At 48.0% G+C, this 27,818-nt stretch overlaps 1 protein-coding gene across 1 annotated transcript; it reads right to left on the reverse strand.

Annotated features, from left to right (window-relative positions):
- Window positions 1–916: 916 nt before the first annotated feature.
- On the reverse strand, window positions 917–27,818 carry LOC133347759 (membrane frizzled-related protein-like). Its single transcript, XM_061560333.1, has 14 exons — window positions 26,894–27,818; window positions 21,763–21,835; window positions 19,818–19,937; window positions 18,405–18,455; window positions 15,255–15,329; window positions 11,883–12,111; window positions 10,363–10,493; window positions 9,181–9,309; window positions 8,939–9,015; window positions 7,986–8,128; window positions 6,988–7,118; window positions 5,994–6,140; window positions 5,226–5,353; window positions 917–3,935 (listed from the first exon to the last, which is right to left on the reverse strand). The coding sequence occupies exons 1-14, from the start codon at window positions 26,954–26,956 to the stop codon at window positions 3,714–3,716; spliced, it is 1,719 nt and encodes a 572-aa protein (XP_061416317.1). The 5' UTR covers window positions 26,957–27,818; the 3' UTR covers window positions 917–3,713.

The raw sequence follows: 27,818 nt of genomic DNA on the forward strand, positions 1-27,818 counted from the left end.
ATCCCATCTGTGAAGGATGTGATCCCTGACATGCAATACCCCGATGTCTACAAACTTTGCTGTACCTGCGGCAGTAGTTACATTGGGGAAACTAAGCGACATGTCTCGGACCGTGTTCGCGAACACAAGGCGGATCTGAAACACGGTAGGACCAACATCACTGCCGTGGCTGATCATTGTTTTAACGCTGTGAGCACACATGAAATGTATTTCTCCAAGACGAAGGTACTCTGCAAACCCACTGGCTATCAATCATCGGAAGGACGTTATTAACCAGGTAAAGGCTTCCATTTTATCTGCCTATGTTAGCAGTTATTTCCGACTCTCTGAGTTACATTACCTTGTTAAATGTCTTTACATTAACAGGCTAAATGTCTCACTAACATAGCTGCTGCTCCCTTTTCCTCGACACGCTGGTGTGCGCTCGTTGTTTAATAGGCTGAATGTCTCATTAACACAGCCGCTGCTGCGGGAGCCGTCTCACGTTGACATGCTAATCTCTAATCTTGAGACATACAATGGCTTCTTAAGCACAGTAACCGTGGGGTTAAATTAACAGATTGACATGATAATCTCTAGCAACACAATAGCCGAGATATACCTAGCTTCGCGATATTACGTTTACTTGCAAATTCCATCTCGAGTCCCGTCCACTTACCCTTGGGTTGTACCCATCTCAAACCTATAAAACCTCTGGCTGCAGCAGCAGCTCTCTCGCTTTCGTTTCTTCCTGCCTCAGCAGTCCGCCTGCTGTTTTTTCACCTGAAGACGACTGCTTGTGTTGCGATCGAAACGTCGTGATTTTTTATTATTATTTTTCTATCTATACGTGACTTTACCGAAAGACCCAAAGTGTATGCTCATATATAGCTTATTCTGAATTTTAAAAAGCATAAGACTGCGTCGGAAATGCATAAGTGGTCAAAACGATTTATTGAATGACTGAAACGTGTTGATCATGTGCACGAGCAGGACACGTTCGTTACAAAGGGTGTACAGAGCAGAGCGCATTTTCATCTGAGCTGATTTTCTACGTCGCTTTTATTCGAATAAACGGCAAATTGATTTGAATAACATAGTTAATGGAAAACCTGACATCACAGAATTATTGATGTACTGTGACTATACACCGTGCTCAGTGCTTTTGTGCTTCTCAGATTGCTCTGTGACATCACAAAACGTTATATGCACCGTGATATCGTCAGCTTGCAATCTGCTCTGTGACACCACATTATGATCTGTCCTCTGTGGCATCACAGGATGTTGTCTGTAACATCACAGCATGAGTTGTCTGTTACATCGCAGAGTGCGTCACGCTGAGACATCACATCGTCCTTTGTGCTTTATGACATCGCAGCATGCTCTGTGCTCTATGACAGCACAGCTTGTGACATCACAGCCAGCAATGTGCTAAGATGCGGTGTGACATCAAAGCGTACCCTGTTAACACAAAGACACGTTACATATGAATGAAATGTAAGTGTTCCGAAAATCTGGAAAAAATATATCCTAAATCGTCCTTAATAATTCCAGAAATTCCAGAAATTTTAAATCCACAACTCATCGCTATAGTTGAAGCAGTGTGCATCATATAGAAAACTCATGACTAGTGGAAAACAGCGGTGAAATTACGATAGCACTGTACGCACAGTAAACTTGAAAAGGTGATATAAAAAATATAAATGCAAATTCACACTCTAAAAAATACCATTCGCTATGTGAAAGTAATGTCTGCCAGCACATCAGCAATCAAACCAGTTACATCTGATTAAAAAACAAACCTCAGCAATAATATTTCACTACTTTTTGACACAATGCTCCTCTCAAATTAAGGCAGATATGAGATTGTAGTTCAGACAACCGATACCAGTGTGTGTTAGTGACATCAACACGTTAACCAAAGCGCTTACAAATATAGCCCTTATCAAAGTGGACAGCATACGATGAAATGCATTTATGCCCATGTTTCGTATTATCTCAATAGAATCGTCAACAACGCTGTGGTCTTAAATATATATAATCGGCGACGTTTCGGGCAATAGCCCGTCTTCACAGCACGTAAAAATGAAGCAGCCCCTGTGTTGGCCCCAGAAATGGGATTTAATGCTTTGTCCACTCTTGCATTGTGTTGAAAAAATCCGACTACTATACAGTAATTTTATTTTTGTATCTATGTATTTATATTCAATGACTTGCTTACCTTTTTTAATCCATTATATTAAGTTCGCTTGCTTGCTTAGGACCGTGCAAATCTTTCGGTCGTGTTTTAACCCACTTCCCGTGATCCAATCGAGCTGACATTTTGCACACAGACTCGTTGTGCGTGACAATGCATTTTCCTGAAAATTCCTACATTTTACACTGTTTAGGGAAAACTAAATTAATATTTAATTACCTATTTTTAATGCTGCCAGACAATCATCTGACCCATAGGTGGCAGCCATCTCAAGCCAGAGGACGAGAGGACTCTAGCCGCCCCGATGCCACGCATATAAAGGATTTATAGTGAAAAATTTTGTTTTTACGGGTTTACTTGTTTTGTATTGTGCACTGCTATCATTTTTGTATTGTTTGTTTGTTGTAACTTTCTGACTCGCCCCTACTGGACATTTGTGAAAAAGAGCTTCATAGCTCGTCAGATTCCTCCTCCAGTCTAAATATTATGATTCTGCTTCTGCTTGCCAGAAGGGCCATTGCCCAAAACGTCACCTCTTTTATATATTTTTTTTATTTTAAGGTCACGGTGTTTATGACGAATGTGTGGAGTTTTGTTCTTCATTGTGCTGGTCCACCACTGCCAACGCAGCAGCATTGCCAAATAATTGGTTTTATTATTAACTGTGCACTAATTGCTTTGATAAAAACAAAAATAAACACCAGCCCCACGGTACTATTCTGAAAAGAGCGTGGAAAATATGATGTTCTGAAAGATTTTATCAAAACATTGCTAACCTGCAATGAATTATCTTACCTATATTTTTCACATATTTGGCACAGATCTGATTACAACTGGGTTGGTTCTGAGAACACGAATGCTCTGCAGCATCACTTACAACACAAAGACAGCATGGATCAACCCTCATGACACAAGTCCGCAGTCGAGTGCAAGCTAGCTTCACTATTATTATTATTATTTTAAAACACCACCAAAAATGAATAATATTCAATAGTTTCCCCATTGCTGGTGATAAAGACGTCGACACATTTCAGCCAAAATTCTGACAAAGCTATCAAATGTCCTGTTCAGTCCCAGTGTTCAGGATGGCTGTCCCAGTGTTCTGAAAATGTTGTGAAGATCAGCATTTTTATCCCACTTACAATGTCTTTCATGCATTCGTGTTCGACTCCTTGTGCGGGCACAGGGTGGGTGAGGCCAATTGGCAGTGGGCGGGGCCAATATCAGGAGCAAGAAGCCACTCACTGCTCTGTGAATGGGGTTTAGGGGTTGAGTGTGCAATCGTGGGCAGGGTTGACACGAGTGATGGCCAACTCACCATGTGTTCCGGTTGACCCTCCCAGAAATTCGATAGCTTTAAAAAAAAAAGCACATTCTTGGCAACATACATATCGAGCCCTTCGTAATTTGCGCTTGGGGACATGGATTCAGATTACTCTAGGCATGGTTGTATATTGGTCGTGTGCTCCTCTGGAATCTGAGTTAGGTTCACCATCGTATTTCTCGAGTTCTGGTTGAGAGGTCGCGCGGTCAAATGTCAGGGCAGGGTGCAGCCACCCTGGGCGGCCTCGGGATAGAGCTCGCAACTGATTGGCCAGGGTAAGCTGAGAGTTCGCATCGCATCGGCACAGGCGTCTAACGCCTCGGCGCACACCTCGCGGCACGGGGGCCGCACGCCCTCTCCCGGAACGCAGCCCGGCACCAGCACGGCGCACACCAAGAAGCGCAGGTGAGGGTAACACGCCAGCTCCGTCAGCACCTGCAGCCGGCACGCAACGCAAGGAGACTCCACGTCGTGCACGATGCAGTCACATAGTCACTTTAAGATGTTCATGTTTTTGTGTTTTTGTTTGTTGCGGTTGCACCCGATTCAAGAGCCGAATGGCTCACAGGGCTATACCAAATAAATGAAACTGAAAACGCACAGCCCTGATTGCCTGTCCCGGATATGGATCTCCCCACACTGTGCGAGTCGTGGGGGGGCTATGTGAACATACTTCACCATGCTGGTCAGTGCGGGTTGGTGAAGGTAGGGAACATAGATGTGGGGGCATAGTACAGTACAACGATGGATCTTGATGCACTCCCCTCTGCTGCTCACAGCGATGCCCTGTAGCAGCCATCAACAACCTGTGCTATGGATGGTTGTTGCCAAGCCAGGCACTATCCAAGGTCAACTCTCCCGAAGGTGATTTGGTCATCGGCCCAATTGAAGTCAAGGTCACACAACGCACACGCGAGGTGTTTGGCTTGGGAGTGGTGCGTTATGACTTTGTGAGAAATGTGCTGCCCGTGTTTTGGAGACGCATTATTGGCAACAGAAGATCACTGAGCCTGAGGCAACACACACCCTCGGACTGAACTACCAGACAACCGGGCATTGTAAACTGGTCTTGGAGATAAGCCACCACACTTGAACTAACTTGAATCTCAACTTTAATAAGCCAATTATTTAACATGGCTCAGATGTGTGGTAGCCCAGTCGCAGCCCCAGTTTAAGGGACATAGCTGGGTTTCCCAGTGCCATTCATCATCATTCATCAGCAGCAGCAGCCATGATCATGAAATAGCACAACTATTACATTAATTCTGTGACACTTTTCTCGAATTTATTTTTGCTATGAATATTTTACAAGTACGGTAATTTAACTGAGCCAACAGACGTTACAGCAAATGTAACTCAATTTAATATTGACGTGTGTTTGTGCAGTAATTGATTTCTCATGTCATTTTTATTTTGCAGCTGTCTGGAATGCTCTTCCTTCCGATATTAGGAAGCCACTGGAGCTATGCACTTTTAAATCATGTAGATTAAACATTCATTTCTTTAGAACTGCTTTTTGTGTTTAGTTGTTCTTCCCCCGCACCGCTGGTTAGCACGGTCGGCTACGTACGGTGAGAAAAAAGTTCTACATGCATACATACATTTCGGTTACCCCAGGTCACTCGTGCAAAATGAGACGTATCCTTGTCTCTTGAGTTCTCACTTGGTTAAACAAAACAAACACAACTGAACGCAGTGCTTGTTGTGGCATTCAGCACAGCGCACCTTGTAATGCTGCAGCAGAGCATCCGCTGTGTCTTGGTCGGGCAGCGAGAGCAGGACGTTGGGAAACGACGTGAGGTTGTAGCTGAGTCCGCTACACATCTCCACTCGCACACCTTCACACTCCACATCTGTGGCCACCACAGCAAAGCACGCCGTTACAGCCTGCACGCCACCCCACCCAGTGGCTCAGCATGCACACTCACTGCGTTGCACGGTGCACACCACCATACACTCCGCAATGCCAAATGGAACACTACCACCGCCATCACCACCGTCATTAGCCGCAATCGGTCCACTGCTGAATGAAAGCCTCCCCAAGTCACCTGGGTTATTTGACCATACTTCACCACGCTGGTCAGTGTGGATTGGCGAAGGCATGGAGCAGAGACGTGGCAGAGAGCACTCCTCTTTGCTTCCTACAACATAGCCCCACAGCAGCCTACAACACTTGCTTCATGCATGGTGGTCGCCCATCAGAATCAGAATCTTTATTCAGACTGGAGGAATCCGATGACCAATGAATCTCGTTTTCACAGATGTCCAGTGATATGTCAACAGATGTCCATCCAATCACTACCCAGGCTCAATGCTGCTTCGCTGCCGAGATTGGGTGTATTCTGTGTGATTCGGTGATGAAATTACGGTTACGTGCTGTCCATGGTATTGTGCTGGTGCTGTCCATCCATGGTAGTGTGTGACGGTATTGTCAATGTTAGCGTGTGCTGGTGCTCACCATGCTAGTGTGTCTGTGCTGGTGGCGAGTCTTACCACTGTTGTTGGTTTGTGTGATGTCCAATCCAGTGCAGTTTCTCTCATCACTTCCGTCCACGCAGTCAAACCAACCGTCGCACACCCACTCCATGGGAATGCATGCCACTGGGGCAAAGCACTTGAATTCACCCTCCGCACACCCACCTGCACACACACACACAAAGACAAACACAGAGATCCCCTGTGTGCTGATGTTTGCATACCAAACCAGGTTCTCATATAAGGCTGGATTAAACTAGGAGTGGCACGTAACCAGTTCAGATATCACCACTGGTGTTAGCTGTGGTCAGGAATTGAACAGTGTGCAAACTGCTGCGCGACTGCACCACCGCATGAACCCCGCTGTGTAAGCGTGCTTGCATTCGTGCGCTTGCATTCGTGCGCTTGCATTCGTGCGCTTGCATTCGTGCGCTTCGTGCGCTTGCATTCGTGTGCTTGCATTCGTGCGCTTGCATTCGTGCGCTTGCATTCGCGCGCTTGCATTCGCGCGCTTGCATTCGCGCGCTTGCATTCGCGCGCTTGCATTCGCGCGCTTGCATTCGCGCGCTTGCATTCGCGCGCTTGCATTCGTGCGCTTGCATTCGTGCGCTTGCATTCGTGCGCTTGCATTCGTGCGCTTGCATTCGTGCGCTTGCATTCGTGCGCTTGCATTCGCGCGCTTGCATTCGCGCGCTTGCATTCGCGCGCTTGCATTCGCGCGCTTGCATTCGCGCGCTTGCATTCGCTGCGCTTGCATTCGTGCGCTTGCATTCGTGCGCTTGCATTCGTGCGCTTGCATTCGTGCGCTTGCATTCGTGCGCTTGCATTCGCGCGCTTGCATTCGCGCGCTTGCATTCGCGCGCTTGCATTCGCGCGCTTGCATTCGCGCGCTTGCATTCGCGCGCTTGCATTCGTGCGCTTGCATTCGTGCGCTTGCATTCGTGTGCTTGCATTCGTGTGCTTGAATTCGTGCGCTTGCATTCGTGCGCTTGCATTCGTGTGAGTGTCGCACGCTCTGATTGGTTGACGGCGATGTAGGTTGCCCTGAATCCAGGTGCCGTCGTCTCTTCATCGGACACGAAACTGACCAGCAGCTCGTTACCAGAGGAGATCAGAGGAGGTGGGACATGGGACCCACAAAACCTGCATGCACATTCGCACAAACACGTGGACAGACGCGCACACAGACAAACTCACGAATACAGTGGTATGTACAAAAAATGACCTATTACCACATCACCCAGAATTCTCCAGATCTCATCAGATTTTGGACACTAAGCAGGATTGAGTTTGGATAGTGGTTGACTAGGTCATCACCACGCCCCACAGGTGTTATGGTGGATATCAGGGGGCAATACACGGTTAAAAGTTTGAAAGGTCAACGTGTACCCATGCTCAATCGTTATTGTAAATATCAATATGGGTATTTCTGTGATGTCCTGATAACAGTGAATTATGTGATAGTCACTTGAAATGAGTGAGTTATTAAATAATTCACTCTTATAAACCAAATAAATGGGTACTTGATAAAGTTGTGCCACCTTTGGTGATACCGATTTCTGCTCTGGCCCATGAACAATTTTTCTCGTCCTCTTCTATTCTCTTTAATTTAACAACTGCCACATTTACTCCACATTTATCTCTCTCTTCTGGTGGTATCGTTCATCTCTGTTTCGGCTTCCCCCCTGCTCTTCCACCAGCAACTTCAGTTCTCTGCCCGTTCTTCACAGGGTACTCCTCGCTCATCCGTTACACTTGACCAACTTCGAACAAATTATTTTTGTGAGTGTCGGCAGTTGTGCACAATTATAAACAACAACTCAACACATTCGTCAATAACAATGTGGCCTTACAAGGAAATATATAAAAACATAAAAAAAACAAATAGCCTGTTTCCTCTAATCCATTACGCTATCGACGCCACCTTCTCCTCTGACAACTTCGCTTCGAATGTGTCCCATGATCATGTGCCCCATGATCATGTGCATGCACACACACACGCACACCTACCGGCCAATGAGCGTGCGTGCCGGTGGTGAGTCGAGCACGTCGAGGTGATCGTACAGGCACAGGGGGTGGGGCTCCAGGTGGAACTCCTCCACGTGCAGCTCCACCACCAGCCCCTCGGGCACCACGACACGCCACACGCACACCTGCGCCACGTGCCCCGCGGGCGTGGCCATCCATCGATTAACAATTATAATCATCACGATCGTGATGTGTGTTTAACATGGCGCCCTCTGACACGGCTTCTCGTAGTGCTCTACATAATCACGTTTGAAAGGGCATCCCCTAATCCTAGTGGCAGTTCTCCCGGTGGGCACATGGTGGCAAGACATTTAAAGACAAGCCACAGTAGTGCGACTGTGGCCATGCCACCCAAACTATGGACCATATATTAAACCTCTGTAGTATGCGCTCTTTCAATGGAGGAATAGCAAAACTACACAAACTCTTTCATGAAGCCCTCTCGTGACTGGCAGACCCCGACATTGTCATTGAGCTCCTGAACATATTGCCACCATACGCAAGAATAGAACCTGGCCTGCAAATCGGCATTGGTCTGCCGGTAGGCGCCGATGTTTGCTCTGTATAATTCCAATTGAGTAATACGCAGGCATTTTTTCAGCATTTGGATGTTTGGCCAATACGAGTTACATTGTACGTTTTTTCATGGCTATTGTGGGAGGGAACTGGAGAACCCAGAGGATAACCACGCAGAACAGGCAGGGGACATACAAACACCACACAGGAAGGAGCACCGAGTTGGAAATCGAACCCAGGTGATTATTGCCGTGAGGCACGTACGTTACCACTGCGCCACCCTGCCGCCCACCGTAATGAAATGAAAGAGACTGGACAACCAACACAAATGAGACAGAGTGCGGAATTCCAGAGAGAGCTCCCCCTCTCTTCCCACCTCGCACACCGTACCCCGTGCGCACGCCACTCACACCCGGCACCTGTAACGGGGGGTATGGTTCTGGGTAGAGAGGCGACGTGATGGTGCCTTCAGAGTCTGTGAGCACCCCTCCACAACCTGCACACACGGTACGCACCACACACACCGCGTGCACGATACACAAACCGCACGCCAATACCACATTAGAACATCTGCGGTTGCCGTGGTTGATGTGGATTGTTGTGGTTGCTACAGATCGTTGTGTTCGCCGTGGATCGTTGTGGTTGTTGTGGCTGCCGTCACCGAGCTGGAAGGTGCCGTTGCAGCTCTCCTCGTCGCTCCTGTCCACGCAGTCTGTGACGCCGTCGCACACGAACTGCGGCAGGAGACAACGTCCCACGTCGCACGCCCATTCATCCTGCGCGCACTCCACTAGCAGCAGCACAAATACAAAGAACCCCCGTATAGCCTTTAACAAACTGTTGGTGCAAGTGCTATAAGCGAACACCTACCCAGTAAACATGCAACAACTGCCCCAGCGTTGCCATGTGGATTGAACCGTGGGACCAATGTTGTGCCAATGTTGGCCCAACGTTCCGAGTTCATGGGGTTCCTGTCATTCTCGGATCCCTGATGATGCTGGAAATATTTATATGACAGAATAAAACAAAGGGCAATCGTCGGTGTTTATGAAAACAAAAAGCACAGAAATATATTTTAAATATACCAGTATATTTCAGAAGATGTCCACCAAAGAGATAGAACGATGACATCAGCTCGTGTACAGCTGCTAGGTGGATTGTTATGGTGGCAGTTTGGGGAGAACTTCATCCAGCAGTGAACTAATCAATCATTTTTGAAGACATCATCCAAGTCAAAATGTCTTCCTACATTTATGACGGTGCTCATATCTGTTGTGAGCCCTGGGCCAGTGGGGGAAATTTCCCATTCTTATAGTGGGTGCCACTTTATTTATATGACAACCACTGCTGACTTTCTCCGGTGGGATGGCACACCGAAAGACGGCTTGCACCGATAAAAAAAAAATCTGCGGGTCCAACAGACTTTTGTTCATGACAGTTCCCTAATCTTCCCGTACTTTGCACACCTTGAAACAGTGCCTTGGAAGCACACAATCGGAGCACGCCTTGGCCTCAAGTTAATGATATCTACCAGGCTGTCTCAACGCCAGTCCCTGTGACACCCCGGCCGGCTGTCTTTCGTAAACAACCATCTTTTATTGTTTATGCAAATGAAAATCGCTGAGTACACTGCATGCACCTGCTGGTTGGTAATCAGGCAAAGCTGTACTGTGGCGGGGTGAGATGGGGGTCACGAGAGGTGGAGTTGAGAAACACTCAGAGAGACTGCGCGGTCCAATCAAGGCAACACTGTGCATTATAAAACAAAAGTATAAAATAAGATGTCCAAGTAGAACCCAATCGTGTTCTGGGTATGAGTGTGATGGTGGTGCATGGGACGTACGCGTGTCCGGGTGGTGTGCGTGGTACGTCACGTTGAACCCTGCCTCCTCCACACTGGAGTCGGAGGTGAACACTGCGAGGAGCGAGTGCGTGTGCGTGTGCAGCGTTGGGGGGGCCCGCCCCCCACACAGCCTGCACGCGCGGCGCACATGGACAAACGACGCGTCAGACGCCGTGCGCGACTCGACGAGCCTATGGCGCACGAAACCACACGCTGCACCAAGGCCGTGGCCATGGAGTCAACATTGGGGGGGACCAAATCTTCCAGAGGGTTTGGGGGTCCCCCCCCCCCCCAGAAAAAAATGTTAATTTGAAAACAAGTTTCCTGCCTAAAATATAAAAAAAAAATGCATTAACACATAGGATGGATTTTGTTTTTTTTTACAATAATGTCTAATAGTGTATTGTATTACATTGCCCTGTTTTTTTCTTTTTAACATTGTCTTGTTTCATTGTATGTAATGGCAGAGATTGGGGATTAATAAAGTACAACCATAACCACAATAATATAAACAGAAATCTATTTCATAGCGATATATTGGGAGGGACATTTTCAGCATATTATAATATTGGGGGGGGGGGGGGGGGTGAGGGGAAGAGACCCAGGGGGTCACGATCTCACGCCGTCTTGCGACGAAGAAATCAGCACCCAACACACGAGCACACGAGCTGACTCCACGACGCGCTGCACTTGAGTTGGCACGACGGCTCAACGACAAAGTTAAAAGGCTCAGCCAAGGCCCTGCCACTGTCACGTTAAACTGCACCTGTGGAAGAACTCCGCAGCAGCCAAACCACGGCTGGAGGGAAAGGTGGCACAGCGGCTGGTACTGCACCACACTTCCCAGTTAGACGACCCGAGTGTGATTCCTGGCCACAGCAAGCGCCAGGAGCGAGTGATTTATAAAACGGTCTTGGGTCCCTCACTTGAACATACCTGAAGCGTGGTAACACAACACCCCACCCTGGCGACTGACAAGGTATGTGGAGGCCTTCATCCAGCAATGGATACATAAAGTGCAAAATGTATCACGCGGTGTGTGCGTGAGTGCCATGCAATGGGTATCTGCAAGTACCACGTTATGGGTATGTGAGAGTATTACAGGTTTACCATGTTTAGTGGTTGTCTCCTTGTCACAGTTTGAGTCACAAACCGTACCTCTCCATAACAAAGGCTCACCCTCTTAAGCCTCACCTTACCATATTAATAAAAAGTGTGCTGCACTTGGCCCTTACCCCCCCCCCCCCTCTCCAACCATTATATAAACGGAGTGGTAGCTCCTGCAATCTCTCATTTACTTGATACAGCTGTCGTGGCTGTGACGGTTCCACCTGAAGACGGAAGCTTGTGTTGCCTCCGAAACGTCGTGATTTTTTTTATTTTTTTTATTTTACTTTTATTAATTTTAATGTTTTTACCTACGTGACTTTACCGAAAAACCTAACAATATGTGAGAGTACCTTGTGGCATGCGTGGGCATTGCGTGGGCACCGTGCGTTGTGAGTGGCGTGCGCGGGCACCGTGTGATGGGCGTCTGTGTGGCGGCGTCGGTGAGCGTGAGCGCGTCGTGTAGACACGGCGGGGCCCCCTCCACGGCAAAGCGTCCCCAGAAGCGCAGCGCCACGTGCAGGTGTGCCGGCACCTGCACGCGCCACTCGCAGCGCACCGCGCGCGGGTAGCGCGCCCCCTCCGCGTAGCCCGGGGTGTGGAACGATCCGAACAGGCCCCGCAGCTCGCCTCCGCAAAGCGCTGTGCGCACACCGCACCGTAGCAACGCGACGCACCGCACCACGCAAGCAGCACACCGCACGGCAGCGTGCCATGCACGGCTCGCCGCATGACGGCACACCGCACAGAACACAGCACAGCAGACATTTAACACGACCAATATGACCAATATCATCCATAATACGGTTTTTTTGGGGGGTTAGATCGCGTAAATATATAAATGTGTCGTTAAATCCACCACCACCTGACGCAGCCAATTAGTAAGTTTCGTCACGTAAACAGATGGCAATCCGTTACTAGTACAGCACACCGGTGTGTTGGAGAGCGTATCGCACGGCCCACATTCCCTCCGCACTCGACGACACTCGCGGCAATAATCGCACCCTCAACATCAACCCCAGCTCCCTCCTCACGCGCAGAGCACTCGGGCGGCGCACACTCGCGGTTACGCACGCAGCCGTCGCCGCCGCAACACGCCCCGCGCCTCCTATTTGAGCTCAGCTCTCAGGAATTTCTCGATGTTTAAATGCCACTCAAGTGTGCGCACTGCGAGGATAACCCATCTCGTCTGTAGTGGGCAGGGTTTGTAATAGTGGTTGGCATGGGCCCTGCCCAGTCAGCATGCCAACGTGGGGCCAACTGTTGGACCAACGTTGGCACATTTATGGGGAGCGGTAGCGCAGTGGTCCGCGCGCCGCGCTACGAACCTGGCGACCCGGGGTTCGATTCCCGCTCCTGGCCAACATCAGTGACGATTATCTGAACCGGTCATGGGCCCTCCCCTAGGTCGACTCAGCCTTAAATAAGTACCTGGTGCGGTGTGTAAAAACATCGCCACTGGGGAGACAAAGGCGGCCGGGCGTGGTACTGTCCACCCACCCTCTCGTGTGCCGTGCCGGCCTTCATAGGTGCTCGCTAACAGCACTTACCTCAACAGTCTGTTAAGGCTACACGGTGGATCTTTGTCAACATTCCCTCTCTCCATCACCTGGAGCTTAGGGCCACTCTGGCATCGTAGGCCCTGGTGCAGTCTCACTTCCTGCACACCAAACGACTACTCTGCTGGGGTATAGGTGATAGGTGCTTGGGCTCAGCACAAAAGCCTTACACCTTGCTTCAATAAAATCCTGCTGGGATAAAAGCCACGTATGAGTCACACGTGGCCCTAATGCTACATTTCCACGGCAAATTAAAAATCAGACCCGGGTCGTGCCGGGCCATTCAAATAATTATTTTGGGTGTAGGGCCTGGTTTTGGCCACCTATAAGCTTGCACTCAATATTTGTCTGCAGAGAGTATCTTACTCTTGCTGCCGAACAACTTGGCTTAGGGTGACCATGCTCTACACAGTCTGGTTCAGGTGTTGATATTAATACAGTAATTAAGAATGGATAGCTGTTTGTAAATCTACTGCTAGATAAAAACCTACATGTGCGTGCAGTGTCAGTCATGGAGATGGATCATACTTTATCACGCTTGGCATTGCAGGTTGGTGGAGAGGGGGAGGTGGCAGGACTGGTTCAGATATCGTTCATCACTGATGTTAGCCATAGCTCGGGTTGTAATCTTTAATTTAACAAAATATGGAGAAAGATTTTGCACGAATTGTTTTTCACTTCAAAGTCACATGTCCAACAACGGCCTCAAATCACACACGCTATTTAAAGAGTCAAACTACGAACCATTTTGCCTGTAAGATCAGCAGTTCACCGTTATTGATTCAAGCGTGTCTGACTGCTGATGAGACACGGTGTGTTGAAACGGGTTCAGTGTTGCTTGTCCTGCATCAATGACGCTGAAAGGCTGTGTGGCTGATGGGTTGTGGAATACTTTTATTTTATTTACGTGGAGAGACGGACATACTAAGGAGAAGTGTTGCCTGGTTATTTGATTAATATTCACCACAACGACGCTCAATGCTTATTTTGAGTTATTTAAAGAGTCAGGGTTGCAAGGTTCTTTGTTTAGTTTGCGAACCACCGCACCGCCACTCCATGGGTTCGCACACGAAGAGTCGAATTTAGATTTAAAGCTTTCGTGACTGCAGGGATTCATCTTCTTGGTTCTTTCGGTAAAGTCACGTAGAAGGGAAGTAATAAAATAATAAAACATAATAAAATACAATTCTCACGACGTTTCGGCCACAACGCAAGCAGCCGTCCTCAGGTGAAAAACATGTCTGTCGGAAAGACAGCGTCAACAAGACAACAGACGCTGTCTTTCCGGACAGACCTGTTCTTCACCCGAGGACGGCTGCTTGCGTTGTGAGAGTCGAATGTCAACCATTTAGCTCGGATAGACTGCTGGGGGGAGTGGAGTTACATTTTTAGCGAGCACCTTTGCACACACACACACGCACGTGAGTGCGCGCGCGTACACAGGGCCCACTGTTGAGGACTGTTTCCACGACACTCACGGCACTCCAGTGCGCACCGGGCCCTCAGCCTCGCGAGCCGGTCTCTTACGGCCGAGCGGGAAAGCAGAAAGAGCTCTCGATGTTGTCGGCGAGAACGGGGGGGGGGGAGGCTTTTGAAAATGCAGATGGTGGAAGCCACTTGTGCAGGCAAACCTCGGCACTTGCCGAGGGATTTACCAAATCTGTTTCACAGCTGGGCAAACTTCAGGCCTCACGGGTCCTTACCCCTGGACACAAAACTCTGTCGGACTAATCAAACGAGGGCGTTTCAAATTTAACCTGAATTATTAGTTTGAGAAAGTTTGACAGTAAAGAGGAGTGGACGAAAAGTACCCTATTTTTTTTTGGGTGAAACTTAATTATCTTGTGATGCTGCTGCTGCTGCTGCGATGTATGTACTCCCATTTAACGTTGTTTCGCAAATACGTCGTCACTTTATTAATACGCATCCTTATTTGTGTCGCCTCGACCCGCACTGACGTCGCTGATAGCATCCGTCCTTCCTCGAATCCGACGCCTCGCAGCCTTCGCCTCCACCCACGAGCCCCTAAATCGCTTTGATTCACGTCCTTGAAATATTTCGTCGCCGCACCTTTTAAGAACGCATCCCCCGACGTAACGCCGGGGTATCACTCTCCATATGTCCTACAGGTGAGAGCTCAGCGACGGCTGCATCGCCAAGAGTGGTGGCTCACACCGCCCGTTGTGTGGCCACAAACCACGGCTAACATCAGTGGCACGGACGCACCTGGATGGGGAGGGCCGAGCGTGAGGCCCGGGAGAGACGTTGACGCGGTGGTGGTGCCGCCTATCACCTGCGAGTCTGAGCACACGCACCACGCACGTCGCAGAAAGCGAGTGAGCACACGCCAAGGCCGTAATTATAATATATATTGGGGGGAGAGGGGACACATCCCCCCCGCCACACACCCCCCCCGCCACACATCCCCCCCCCCCCCCCCCAATATTCAAATATGCTCAAAATGTCCCCCCCTCAATATATTGCTATAAAATAGATTTCTGGTTATATGATTGTGTTTTTCGATTTAAAGCTTTCGTGACTGTAGGGATTCATCTTCTTGGTTCTTTCAGTAAAGTCACTTCCCTTCTACGTGACTTTACCGAAAGAACCAAGAAGATATATGATTGTGGTTACGGTTGTACTTTATGAATCCCTAATCTCTGCCATTACATACAATGACACAAGAAAAGGTAAAAAAAAGAAAAAGCAGAGCAATGGAATACAATACACTATTAGACATTATTGTAACAAAAATAATCAAAAGTCAATCCAATGTGTTAGTGATTTTTTAATAAATATTTTAGGCAGGAAATAGCAGAAATTCGTTTCCTAATTTATATTTTTTTCTGGGGGGGTTGGGAGGGGGGCTCCCAGACTCCCTGGAAGATTTGGTCCCCCCCAATGTTGACTCCATGGCTACAGCCTTGGCGCACGCACGCGTCGCTCGACTGCGTGCATCGCTTTGTGCTTCACTCAACGCACAAAGCACGTGTACAGAGAGCACTCGGCCTCTGCGCATTACAAAAAACACACATCAGCTGTTTCTGAAGAATGACATTGCGGCCCTCTTGTCTTCGGTCACCATGATGGGGTTTCTCGTCATTGACAAATATAATTCACGTGTTGCTGCGATCCAATTAAGGTCGGCAATAAACTCTTGAGGAGAGTTTTTTTTTTCTCTTGTTCGTCCATCAAAGTTGATGATGACCATGGCACGTTTGTCATTTTGTTGGGTTTTGATGATGGCTGAAGAGGCCAATCCGAGCCCGGAGTTCTCTGTGGCACACTGGACAGGTCAGGGAGGATGTAGAGCCCTGAGGTGCAGCCACATGTCTTTCCTTGGTAGATTTGCGCTGCTGCCTCTTCAAGATAGCACAGGAGCGTCTCCTGCTCTCACAGAGGACTGCACCGTCCTGTACTTTTCTTCTCCAGGCAGGTCGGTCCTGTGCTAGGAAAGGTGCAGCGATTCACGCACCACAATATGAACCCGACTCTCTGAGTTCAATTCCCAGCAAATGGCTGTTTTCTTATCCTGTATTTTTTTGTTGCATGGGCACAATTTAACGGTCCGGCTACGCGAGTGAGCAAAGTCTCCTCTGTCTTCACGCATTGCGGGAAAGTGAAGAGGTGCAGAAGTAGATGGTGGGAGATGAACGTACAGCGAGGAATCGGAGTGAGAAAGAGCAGGTGGAACAAGCATGAGAGACAGAGCAAGGTGGGGGGGGGGGCCATGAGTGGGAGCAGTGAAACCAGACGAGTAGAGACCAAGGAGAGGGAAGAGCAGGAGGAGGAGGAGAGAGAGAGAATCACACGGAGCAGGAGGAGTTTTTTTATACTCTTAGTTCTTTCGGTAAAGTCACGTAGGTAAAAAATAAAATAAAAATTAATAAAAATAAAACAATAAAAAACAAAAAAATCACGACGTTTCGGAGGCAACACAAGTCTCCGTCATCAGGTGGGACCGTCACAGCCAGATTTGCTGCATCAAGTAAGGCAAGGATTCAAGATGTAATCCCTTAAATGCGAGTTGAGGGGGGAGGGGGGGAGCTTATCAGAATGTGGTAGCCAATGAAGGAGGAGTTTGAGGCATGGGCACGATATTGTTGAGGTAGGAGGCAGCGCAAAGGAAGAGGAGGAGGTTTAAAGAGGAGACTACGAGTAGAGACTTACACAATGAGCAGAGACGAGTGACAGGTGGAAAGGGGAAGGATATGAAGGCATGGAGATCGGGGGGAGATCGGCTCACAAATGACAGTGGACACGCCGGGGGAAGAGGTGATCAATAAGTATTTGTGTGCTATAAAGATGGACCATTGCTCAAAACGTCATCTATCACATACTTTTCATTTTTAGGTCACAGTGTTATTGACGAATTTGTTGAGTCTTTTTTTGTTACGTTCCCTTGTGCACCACTGCTAACGTAGGAGCAAGTATATTCTCATCTTATATGAACGTCATTTATATAGCGCCTTAACCGAAGGCGCTTTACAGATGAATAAAAAACTGGTACATATGAATGTAAGGGTGGAGACGCGGTGGATAAAACAGATGAGAGGAAGCAACGGGCACATCTGTGATGCGTGAATTCGGTGAAAGCGAAATTGATGACAGTCGATGGTGACGAATGGATTGAATGAATGGGGAATGAAAATATGAAGAGGGAAAAGGAATGGTGGTAGTTATGAGGTGGGGGGGGGGGGTTAAAGGGGTCGTGGGGTGAGCTAGGGAAAATAAGTGAATTTTGAGTGAGGAGTGGAAACTAGTGAGCGAAGGTTCCTGTTCAATGTGACAGCATGAAGATGTAAGGTTGCCTGGCGGGGGGGGGGGGGGGGGTGAAGAGAGGTCCATAGAGGAGGTGGTGCGGCGTTGAGGAGCCAGGGGGAAGCAGCAGACACACAAAGCTACATCACATCATGGGACCTCCTTTGCCAGTACCAAAATATACTAATAGGGTTTTCCCCCTTTTTTTCTGGCAACAAAACTGACACCTTTTGCAAGGAATCATGCTTACAACAACCACAATACTTGCAGTCAAATGCAAACAAAAAACAATACTCTGATAATGTATGCATTGTCTTTGAAACTGATTGGTCCACACCAGAGACAGCCAAAATGCGTCATCTGGTCGAACACCATATGAGACTAGGCTCTAAAGAAAGCTGTCTCTGGTGTGGACCAATCAGTTTCAAAGACAATGCATAAATGATCAGAGTATAGTTTTTTGTTTGCATTTGGCTGTAAGTATTGTGGTTAATGTAAGCATGATTCCTTGCAAAAGGTGTCAGTTGTGTTGCCAGAAAAGAGGGGAAACCCCCTATTAGTACACACAAAGCTGTTGAGGGTTTTGTTGAAGCAGCGGAAAGAGATCGGCAGTACCTGGGCTTGGCGCATTCGTGGCGTTGTTCCACGGCCGAGACGACTGGGACACTGTGTTTCACGCCGCACACACATTCACACGTGAGCATTGGACACACATTCACTTATTCACGTTTTACTTCGTGACTTATTTGTCCAGGAAAGGCCACACTGAGTGGGAGGACTCCTTTTCAGGAGGGTCCAGCATTGGGTTTTGATTTTGTGATGTTTTCTGCCGAATAATGACGAGAGTAGAAACACGTGGGAGGAAACAACAGCGTCCAGAGAAAACACACGCGCGTGAGTAAGCAATACGCTATCCCCGCACGGATGGAAACAGATGGCTATTAGCCCACTTTCATTGCTGCCTTCTCTTGGCGAGCCAGAGTATGGCACATTGACGCCCACGGGAAGGGAGTTTTGCAAGATTTTGTGTGTTTCACCAACCCTAGTTACCTACACAGTGCTTGACGACAGGCAGCCAAGTGCATCACCAGCACCACACCCCCCCCCCCCCCCTAGCTGATGTCGATGCACTGGCTACCACTGCACATGCCATGCCGGTGCACGCACGTGCAGGTCCTTGCCAATGCACATTGTAGTCTCGCTTTTAAAATTTATTTTTTCTCCAAACTTGATTCCGATTTGGCTGTTGACGTCACGTCATGTGACGGAGAACCCGTTCGGGATGCTGGCAGAGTAGTGCCACCCCTCGTGTCAGAGAACGGTCCCCAGAAGCAGATATCAAAGAACTACTTCGGAAATCCATACAAGTGACCTCTGTTCCACACAATAGAGGGCCGCACTTTCCCACTCGGTCTGCTAACAATTAACGTTCGTCACATGATAGCCAAATTGATGTTTTGTTTAATTATCAGAGCTGGAATTTAGCCTGATTAGGTACAAAACCAAATGCAATATGACGGGTTTTTACGCAATCACTGGTAACCAGGTTGAGACCTCCAACTCACTAGAATTGAGAACACCACGCCCTCGTGCGCTGTGCCGACCTGAATATGTGCTCACCAAATGGCACTTTCCCCAACAGTCTGTGAAAGGCTACGCGGGGAGGGTTCTTTGTGATGGGAAATATTATGAAGGGGTTGACTCACGGTGGGTGTGGGTGGTGTTGTGGTGTGCTGTGAGTGGTGGCGTGGTTGTGTTGAGGATGCTATGGAGAGGTGGACTCACGGTGGGGGTGGGTGGTGTTGGTGTGTGCTGTGAGTGGTGGCGTGGTTGTGTTGAGGATGCTATGGAGAGGTGGACTCACGCAGGGTGTGGGTGGTGTTGGGGTGTGCTGTGAGTGGTGGCGTGGTTGTGTTGAGGATGCTATGGAGGAGGGGTGGACTCACGCAGGGTGTGGGTGGTGTTGGGGTGTGCTGTGAGTGGTGGCGTGGTTGTGTTGAGGATGCTATGGAGGAGGGGTGGACTCACGCAGGGTGTGGGTGGTGATCGCTGCTGCTGATGCAAGAGCAGCGGCTCCCAGCACAAACGCCACTCCCTGCAGCAGCCTGCGCACGCTGCACACGCCGCTCCATACACTCTGCCGCACGCCTGCACGCACGCACACACAGACAAAGATCCCCCGTATAGCCTTTAACAGTTTTGGCAAGTACTGGTCTTCACCTGAGGACGGCTGCTTGCGTTGTGGCCGAAACGTCGTGAGAATTATTTTATTATGTTTTATTTTTATTATTTTATTATTTCCCTTCAACGTTACTTTACCGAAATAACCAAGAAGATGAATCCCTGCAGTCACGAAAGCTTTAAATCGAAAAGTGATGTACTGTTAGCGAGCACCTATGGAGGGGGTGGGTGCCCTATACCACTCCCGGCCGCCTTTGTCTCACCAGTGCTGACATTTACACAGCGCAATAGGTACTGCACATATAGACTACATCCCACATACACCACCCTGTCCCGCACTTCAGCATTGCATTGATGCTTGAGTACAAACCGCACATTTGTGTTAGGTGTCATGTTCTTTGTTGGTTACATCCTACAATACCTGAGAGTCACGTCACAAAATCAGCACGCGCTCTATCTAAGCCTTTAACAACGTTCCTGTTCATTGTGTTCGCTATCAAAAATTGGCAAAGGATGTAAGATAAAGGAAAGAATCAGCACAGCAGAAGACACCTTAGTTTGAAACGATAATAAAAATGTAATGTTTCTTCCAAACAGTTCCGCATCACTGAGCGCTAATGAATATTTTCAGAGAATATTCACCAGAATTCGGATAGTCTCATGTGAACAGTTTAACGTGTTCAGCAATTCTATTACAGTACTTCGTGTTTCTGAGTCAATGCGCCTCACAGCTCTGCGGGCTCTCGATGCCTCTCGGAGTCGAGAGTGTGCAGGCCCGCGGTCGCGCCGCGAGGTCCTGCCACTTACAAATAGCCCACAAACCTTGTTTTAAATCCTTTATATTAAGTTCGCTTGCTTGCTTAGGATCGTGCAAATCTTTCGGTCGTTTTTTAACCCACTTCCCGTAATCCAATCGAGCTGACATTTTGCACACAGACTCGTTGTGCGTGACAATGCATTTTCGTGAAACATTTTTTCCAAAATTGTACACTGTTTAGGAAAAAATAAATACATATTTAATTACCAATTGTTTAATGCTGCCAGACAATCATCTGACCCATAGGTGGCAGCCATCTCAAGCCAGAGGACGAGAGGACTCTAGCCACCCCGATGCCACGCATATAAAGGATTTATAGTGAAAAACTTTGTTTTTACGGGTTAATTTATTTTAAATCCATCACTGCGAGCTTATTAGCCGCGCTGGATTGGGTTTTAGAGGGGCATGTGTTCAACTTGGCAACACTGCGTCTCTAAATTTCGTGCGCTCAGTTACTTTCTGCTACTGCAAGCAAAGGTCTTCTTGGGCCGCCGTGGTGGTGAGATGTTAACTCCCTCGCTTGTTATGGAGATCTTGGTTTCGATCCTGACTCTGACGCCTGTTGTATATGTACAGATTGCATGTTCTCCCCGTGGTCGCGTGGGTTTTCTCTGGGTCCTCCTGTTTCCCCCTCCACATTTAGAATCAACATTTGTTTAGGGTATTTGGCTGATATACATTTCTACACGTTAAGCCCAATTCGTTGAGCTATCAGTTGTCATGACCAGGTCGCTTCTGAAAAAAAGAGCAATATAGCTCTTGCAGATAAAGGAGCGAGTAAGCAACGGTTGTCATATTCAGTTAAATGTCCTATTTGGTCAAATGTCCCATTCAGCCAATCGTAACCCAGTGCAGGCACGGTATATATTGTTTGAGATGCAGAGTTGTGAAAAACACGATTGAATGCTTGGTATGTTAATAAAGGGATCGCTCTGTGTGATTGGTCCTCATCAGTGCTCGAGTGAGTTGTCTTACCTGGAGTGGCATCGGGTGTCTCGTTATCTCCCTCAGTCGGACTGGGTTCGAATGCAGGATTGCAGAAATCTGTCTTCTCGCCACACCACATGCACGCAGGATCACACCACGAATTACTGTGCTACCAAAGACAAAGGTCTCCCCGCGAAGCTTGTGACAGGCCACTGGGATAACTGCTGTTGGTGAGAATCTGTTAAGGCCGGCACCAGAGTATGAGGGGATGGTTAGGCCAGAACCAGGGCTTGCCGCCAGGGGTGGTTTCTTCATTAGGGCGATTGGGCGACGCACCACCAAAGTCATTCAACCACAGAGTCACGCTAGCCGTTACTATGCCTCTGGATATAGTCCAATCAGCGTCATGCTACGTTCTGTGGAGTACCGCCTCTTTTTGGGCGATTTCACTCTGGCTGAGAATCGCCCCGAGTGGCCCCATAGACTTACATTCAAAGATGTTTTTTTTCGAACGGCGGGCGCTGCAATGCATTCTCTATGGCTTCCGGGAGGGCTCGCATTAACGTGCTTACGTCATCATACGTAAGCACGTTTCATCCAACAATAAAATTTGTCGCCACCTAGTGGAATCTTTAATATAAGAAACTTGAGTGGATTGTATTAATAGTGAGTATAGAAACAAACAAGATGTATTGTAAGAGTCACTTTATTTTTCATTAATATTAAAGAAGTGAAGTTGCCTTTACATGCTTAAGATGTTAATTTATCCATTGCATGGATGGACCTTATCCTTATCAATCATCCAGACATTTGCCCCCCCTGAGAGATTTTGCAGGAGCCGCCACTGCTTGCCGCCCTCCTTTCTCTCCACAGTGCTGGCCTTAAAACGCCACAGTTGGTATGTATTCGTGGCTGAGTTGACTTAGGGGAGGTCCAGGGTAGGTTCAGGTATCACACCATCTCTATAGTATTAGTGGTGGTGGTCGTGGTAAGTATTTGTGGTGGTGGTATAAGTGGTGGTAAGCATATTAATCGTGGGGTTGGCGTTGATATTTGCGTTGGTACTGTATTTAAATCCACTGTCTACTTTGTCTTCCTGTCTTATTGCAGTTTCTGACTGGCTCCCAGCAAATTTTCTTGAACTAAATAACGCTTAAACTGAAATTCACTAAGTTGGGAAAATATATTACGTTACAACAATCTACTGTCTATCTGCTTGACTCTGATCTCTATATTCGTCAACAGACACGAAATCTGGGGTTTCATTCTTGACTCTAACCTCTCCTTTTCTTCTCACATTTCCTATACGTGCAAGACCGCTTACTTTCATGTTCGCAACATTTCTCGTATCCGCAACTTTCTCTCCGACATGGCTGCAGAAACAACAATACGTGCATTTGTCACTTCCAGACGAGACTGCTGCCATTCTCTGTTATTTGGCCTTCCTTTGTCTCTCTTCCAACGTGTGCAGTATGTTCTAAACACAGCTGTAAGAGTATTCATTCATCATACTCGTAAGCGTCAACATATTATACCCATGTTACGAACCCTCCAGTCCAGAATCACCTTCAAGATTGCAACATTCTTCACGTGCTGGCCCATGACTATCTTTCCCCTCCGATTTCAGTTTAATCCCCTCTCCAGGATCTCCGTTCATCTTCTCTCGCTAGGAATCCTCTCCACCACACAAATAAAACGTAAAACCATTGGTGGATGAGCTTTCTCATGCGCAACCCCTAAAGTCTGGGATACCCTCCCACTCCACATCTCACAAATCAACTTCATCATATTATTACAATCTGAACTAAAGACATGTTTATGCTGAAAACTAGGTGATCACATTTTGGACATTTGACCGATTGGTCTAAATTAATCAGAACTTTTTGGCACTCCACTACCCCTCCTGTGAAGGCCTCCTGGCTTGGTTGGGAAGTGGGGATTGTGGTCTGAGATGTGACCTCATGGACTCATTTATTTGTTGTGATACATTTTTGGTTGCTTTTGCTCTTTTTTTTGGTGCCATTTCTTTTTTTGTTTATTCATTTTTTATTTTGCTTGGTAGCAGGGCTTTCATTTGTTTGGCAGTGGCTGTATATGTGATTTGATCCTCATATATAATGAATGTACAGTTTTATGTGATGCTATTCGCATGAATGACCCGATATAAAACGACATTAGTATTATTTAATTTGCCATGTGTGCATTCTCATCATCTGCATCTGCTATGAAGCGTCTGTGAGTTCAATCAACGCAACTGTGAGCAGGCTCGTTCACTCGTAAATGCCCCTAACCCCGGAATGTTCTCCCACCGGTTCACCCAAGAATGTCTGCGTTTATCCCTGGTTTTAAAATCCAGAACTAAGACGAATTTAATAAGGCTTTCCGATGGGCCCTACTTATTTGTGATCATATGACTTGATGTTGATACTGTATTTCAGTCGGTTTCATATATAACAAGACTTCATCTCTATAACGGTTTATACGGTATATCAATAATTACTCAGGTGAACATGCTCTTGGTAGGGTGCAATTACCTCCAATTGTGATTTTTTTTTTTACACTCACGTAAAAGTAATTTGTTTTATGTTGTAAGCTTTTACGTGGATTACAAAGGTATGCATATAATTAAACCAGTAAAAGTGGCATAAAGACAAATTACAGAACCACATCATCTTTTTATTTATTTAAATCTTTCGTGACAGCAGGGATTAATATTCTTGGTTCTTTCGGTAAAGTCACGTAGAAGGGAAACAATATAATATTTTTTTTATTGTTTTATATTTTTATGGTCACTCCGACACTGATGTTTACCATTCCCTCGAATCGAACTGATGTGGCCATGTGCTATGAAGAAGGGCCATTTGCCCAAAACCTCGCTCTTTTCGTCTATATTTTTTCCGCTTCATAAAGCAGTGTTATTGACGAAAGTGTTGATTTTCATTGTGGCTGGATACACAGTGCAGTGCGTTAATACCTGAGCCACCACACTGGGGTGACGCGAGACGTGGCGGCGTGGGGTAGAGTGCGGTGAGCGATGCGTGACGTGCGGAACACGTAAGGTGTGTGTGTGGAGGTGCTCGCTAGCAACACTTTCCCCAACAGTCTATTAATCCAGCGACTCTAGTTCGATTCCCGCTCATGGCCAACACCAGCGACTATCTAAACTGGCCCTGCGCCTCCCCTAGGTCGACTCAGACTCAAATTAGTACGTGGTGCGGTGTGTAAACATCGACACTGGGGAAACAAAGGCGGCCGGGCGTGGTACTGGCCACCCATCCCGTCGTGTGCCGAACCGACCTTTATAGGAGCTCGCTAACAGCACTTTCCGCAACAGTCTGTAAAGGCTATACCTCCGATTAGCACGGTTGACTACGTACGGTGCGAAAAAAGTTCAACATTCATACGTGGGTTGTTTATCTTTGTTTTGTGCAGAGTGTGGGTCAGGATTTGGAGGTGTATGATGTGTGCTTTGAGGCTTTTTTATTTATAGTGAATCAATGCTGATAAAAGTATGTACGCCCAGGTCATAGGGCCGTTGGGTTGTGTAAGATTTACTTTTATGTGGAGAGACGGATTTCTCAAGGAGACATTGCTTGTGTGTTTTTTTAATTTATACATTTCCACAACGACGCTCATGATTACTTTGTGACTTTTTTTAACACAATAGCTGAGCACATGCTTAAAGGGCCCTAAAACGTTAAGCGTCCGGGACAAAAACAGCACGATCAAAGTTGTAATCTGCAAGAGTTATTAACGCTTTACCAAAATTGAACAACAGTTAAAAGGGCTACGGACCAAATAGTAAAACAGTGTCATCTACGCTCCTTCAACAGACGGGGGAACAGCAAAACTACACCAACCTTCTCCTGAAGCCTTGCAAACGTCGACTTTGGCATTTGTATCCTGAACATATTGCTGCCATCATACGCAATAATAGAATAAGATATTGGCAAAAGACACGTGTTGGTTAGTGTAGCTGTGCTGTCATCAGAGGCGTGCTGACCCTTGCTGATATCGTCAAGGAGCATAAACCATCATGCGAACTCCGGTCATCCTCGCAGCGGCTCCTGGCTAACCGTTGAACTAAGCCGGTCATCGCATCGCGCAATTTCAGATGCGCTTCTGCGGCCGTCTGGAACGCTCTTCCTTTCGATATTAGGGCGTCACTGGAGCTATGCACCTTTAAATCAAGATTCAAAGCTCGTTTCTTTAGAACTGCTTTTTGTGTTTAGTTTGTTGTCCTTCCCCCGCACCTCCGATTAGCGCGGTTGGCTACGTACGGTGCGAAATTAGTTCAACATACAGTGCGTGCAATGTGCGTGGTATTTGTTTGCAGTCTGCGATGTGAGATTTTAAACTCGGGTTGTCAATGGAAGACAAACAGCCTGTGAGCTCTGGCTCTGGAGAAGACCGTCACGTAGTATCCAGTGGACAGCGAAAAAACCCCACGAAAGTAACGGCACAATATTGGTGCCATTACGGCCACATCGTACACCGTAATACGAGAGATGGAAACGAGGTTGTGTTGGACACATATCTGGGAAGTCATGGGGAAACCCTGGAGAAACTGTCGATGTCTGGTATAAGTTGAAGGAAAAAAATTAACCCGTAAAAACAAAGTTTTTCACTATAAATCCTTTATATGCGTGGCATCGGGGCGGTTAGAGTCCTCTCGTCCTCTGGCTTGAGATGGCTGCCACCTATGGGTCAGATGATTGTCTGGCAGCATTAAACAATTGGTAATTACATTTTTTTTTTTTTTTAATCCCCAAACAGTGTAAAATTTTTGAAAAAATTTTTTTCACGAAAATGCATTGTCACGCACAACGAGTCTGTGTGCAAAATGTCAGCTCGATTGGATCACGGGAAGTGGGTTAAAAAACGACCGAAAATTTTGCACGGTCCTAAGCAAGCAAGCGAACTTAATATAAAGGATTTAAAAATGAACAGAGGTTCACGGAGACTCCGATGGACAAAAGTGTTGTAAATATCATCTGGAGGACAGGAAACCGAGGTGATGGCAAAGCCAAAACTCACAGAGAGCCCAGTCGCTTCATCACCGAGGTCATAGATCCACGCCGATGAGTAGATCGAGAGAAGTGCAGGTTCACGCGGGGAGTGATGTGTGTGGGGTGAGGGGTATGATGTGAGGCGTGCGACGTGATATTGTCCACCTCACCTTGTTGTTGTCATTCGTGTGCAGCTCCCGGACTTGCGGGAGAACCCAACTCTTGCCGCGCATCCCGGCGCGACGCGATGCGTGCACACAGCACGCACACAGCACTCCTCCTCACACAGCACTCCTCACACAGCAGTACTCACACCGCACTCACACAAGGTCCCCCGTGGAGCCCTAACAGACTTCTGGGCTAAGCGTCGTCCACGAGCACCTGTGACGGCCTGCACGGCACACGAGGGGGTGGGTGACCAGCACCACGCCCGGCCACTTTTTTGTCGACCCAGCGGCGACGTTTACATATCGCACCAGAATCGAACTCGGGGAGGTCCGGGACCGGTTCAGATAACCGACACTGCTGTTGACCGGGGTCGCAGCGCAGCGCTCACCGCTGCGGCCACCGCTACCTCGCGACCTCCTCACGCACTCCTCGCCATGCACTCGGCAAATCGCACCCCACTGGCACTGCCACTTAATGCCACTCACTGCCACTCACCGGCACTGCCACTCACTGCCACTGCCACTCACCGCCACTCACTTCCACTGCCACTCACTTCCACTGCCACTCACCGGCACTCACTGCCACTCACTGCCACTCACCGGCACTGCCACTCACCGCCACTCACTTCCACTGCCACTCACTGCCACTGTCACTCACCGCCACTCACCGGCACTACCACTCACCGACACTCACCGGCACTGCCACTCACTGCCACTCACTGGCACTGCCACTCACCGACACTCACCGGCACTGCCACGCACCCGACCCATCCATCACACGCGGCCCATCACCACCCCGACCGCTCAGCTGGCGCGTGTGTGGCGAGCGTGCTGCTCCGCGCCGAGTGAGCGCGCCGTGGTGGTGGGCACGGGTCTCAGTGCTCGCCGCCGGGTCAACTCAACGGTGACGGGACTCTCCCACCCCTCC

The sequence above is a fragment of the Lethenteron reissneri genome, chromosome 26 (assembly GCF_015708825.2).
Source record: "Lethenteron reissneri isolate LAM-NWPU_2019-01 chromosome 26, ASM1570882v1, whole genome shotgun sequence".
NCBI lineage: Eukaryota > Metazoa > Chordata > Hyperoartia > Petromyzontiformes > Petromyzontidae > Lethenteron > Lethenteron reissneri.

What these genes read in the sequence shown, in the direction of transcription:
- LOC133347759 (XM_061560333.1), bottom strand. Translation starts at nt 26,956, where the DNA reads ATGCGCGGCAAGAGTTGGGTTCTCCCGCAAGTCCGGGAGCTGCACACG. An exon ending in GACACCCGATGCCACTCCAG is followed by an intron (nt 19,938 to 21,762) that starts GTAAGACAACTC and finishes GCGTGCGTGCAG; the next exon opens with GCGTGCGGCAGAGTGTATGG. An exon ending in GCTCGGCCCTCCCCATCCAG is followed by an intron (nt 12,112 to 15,254) that starts GTGCGTCCGTGC and finishes GTGTGCGCACAG; the next exon opens with CGCTTTGCGGAGGCGAGCTG.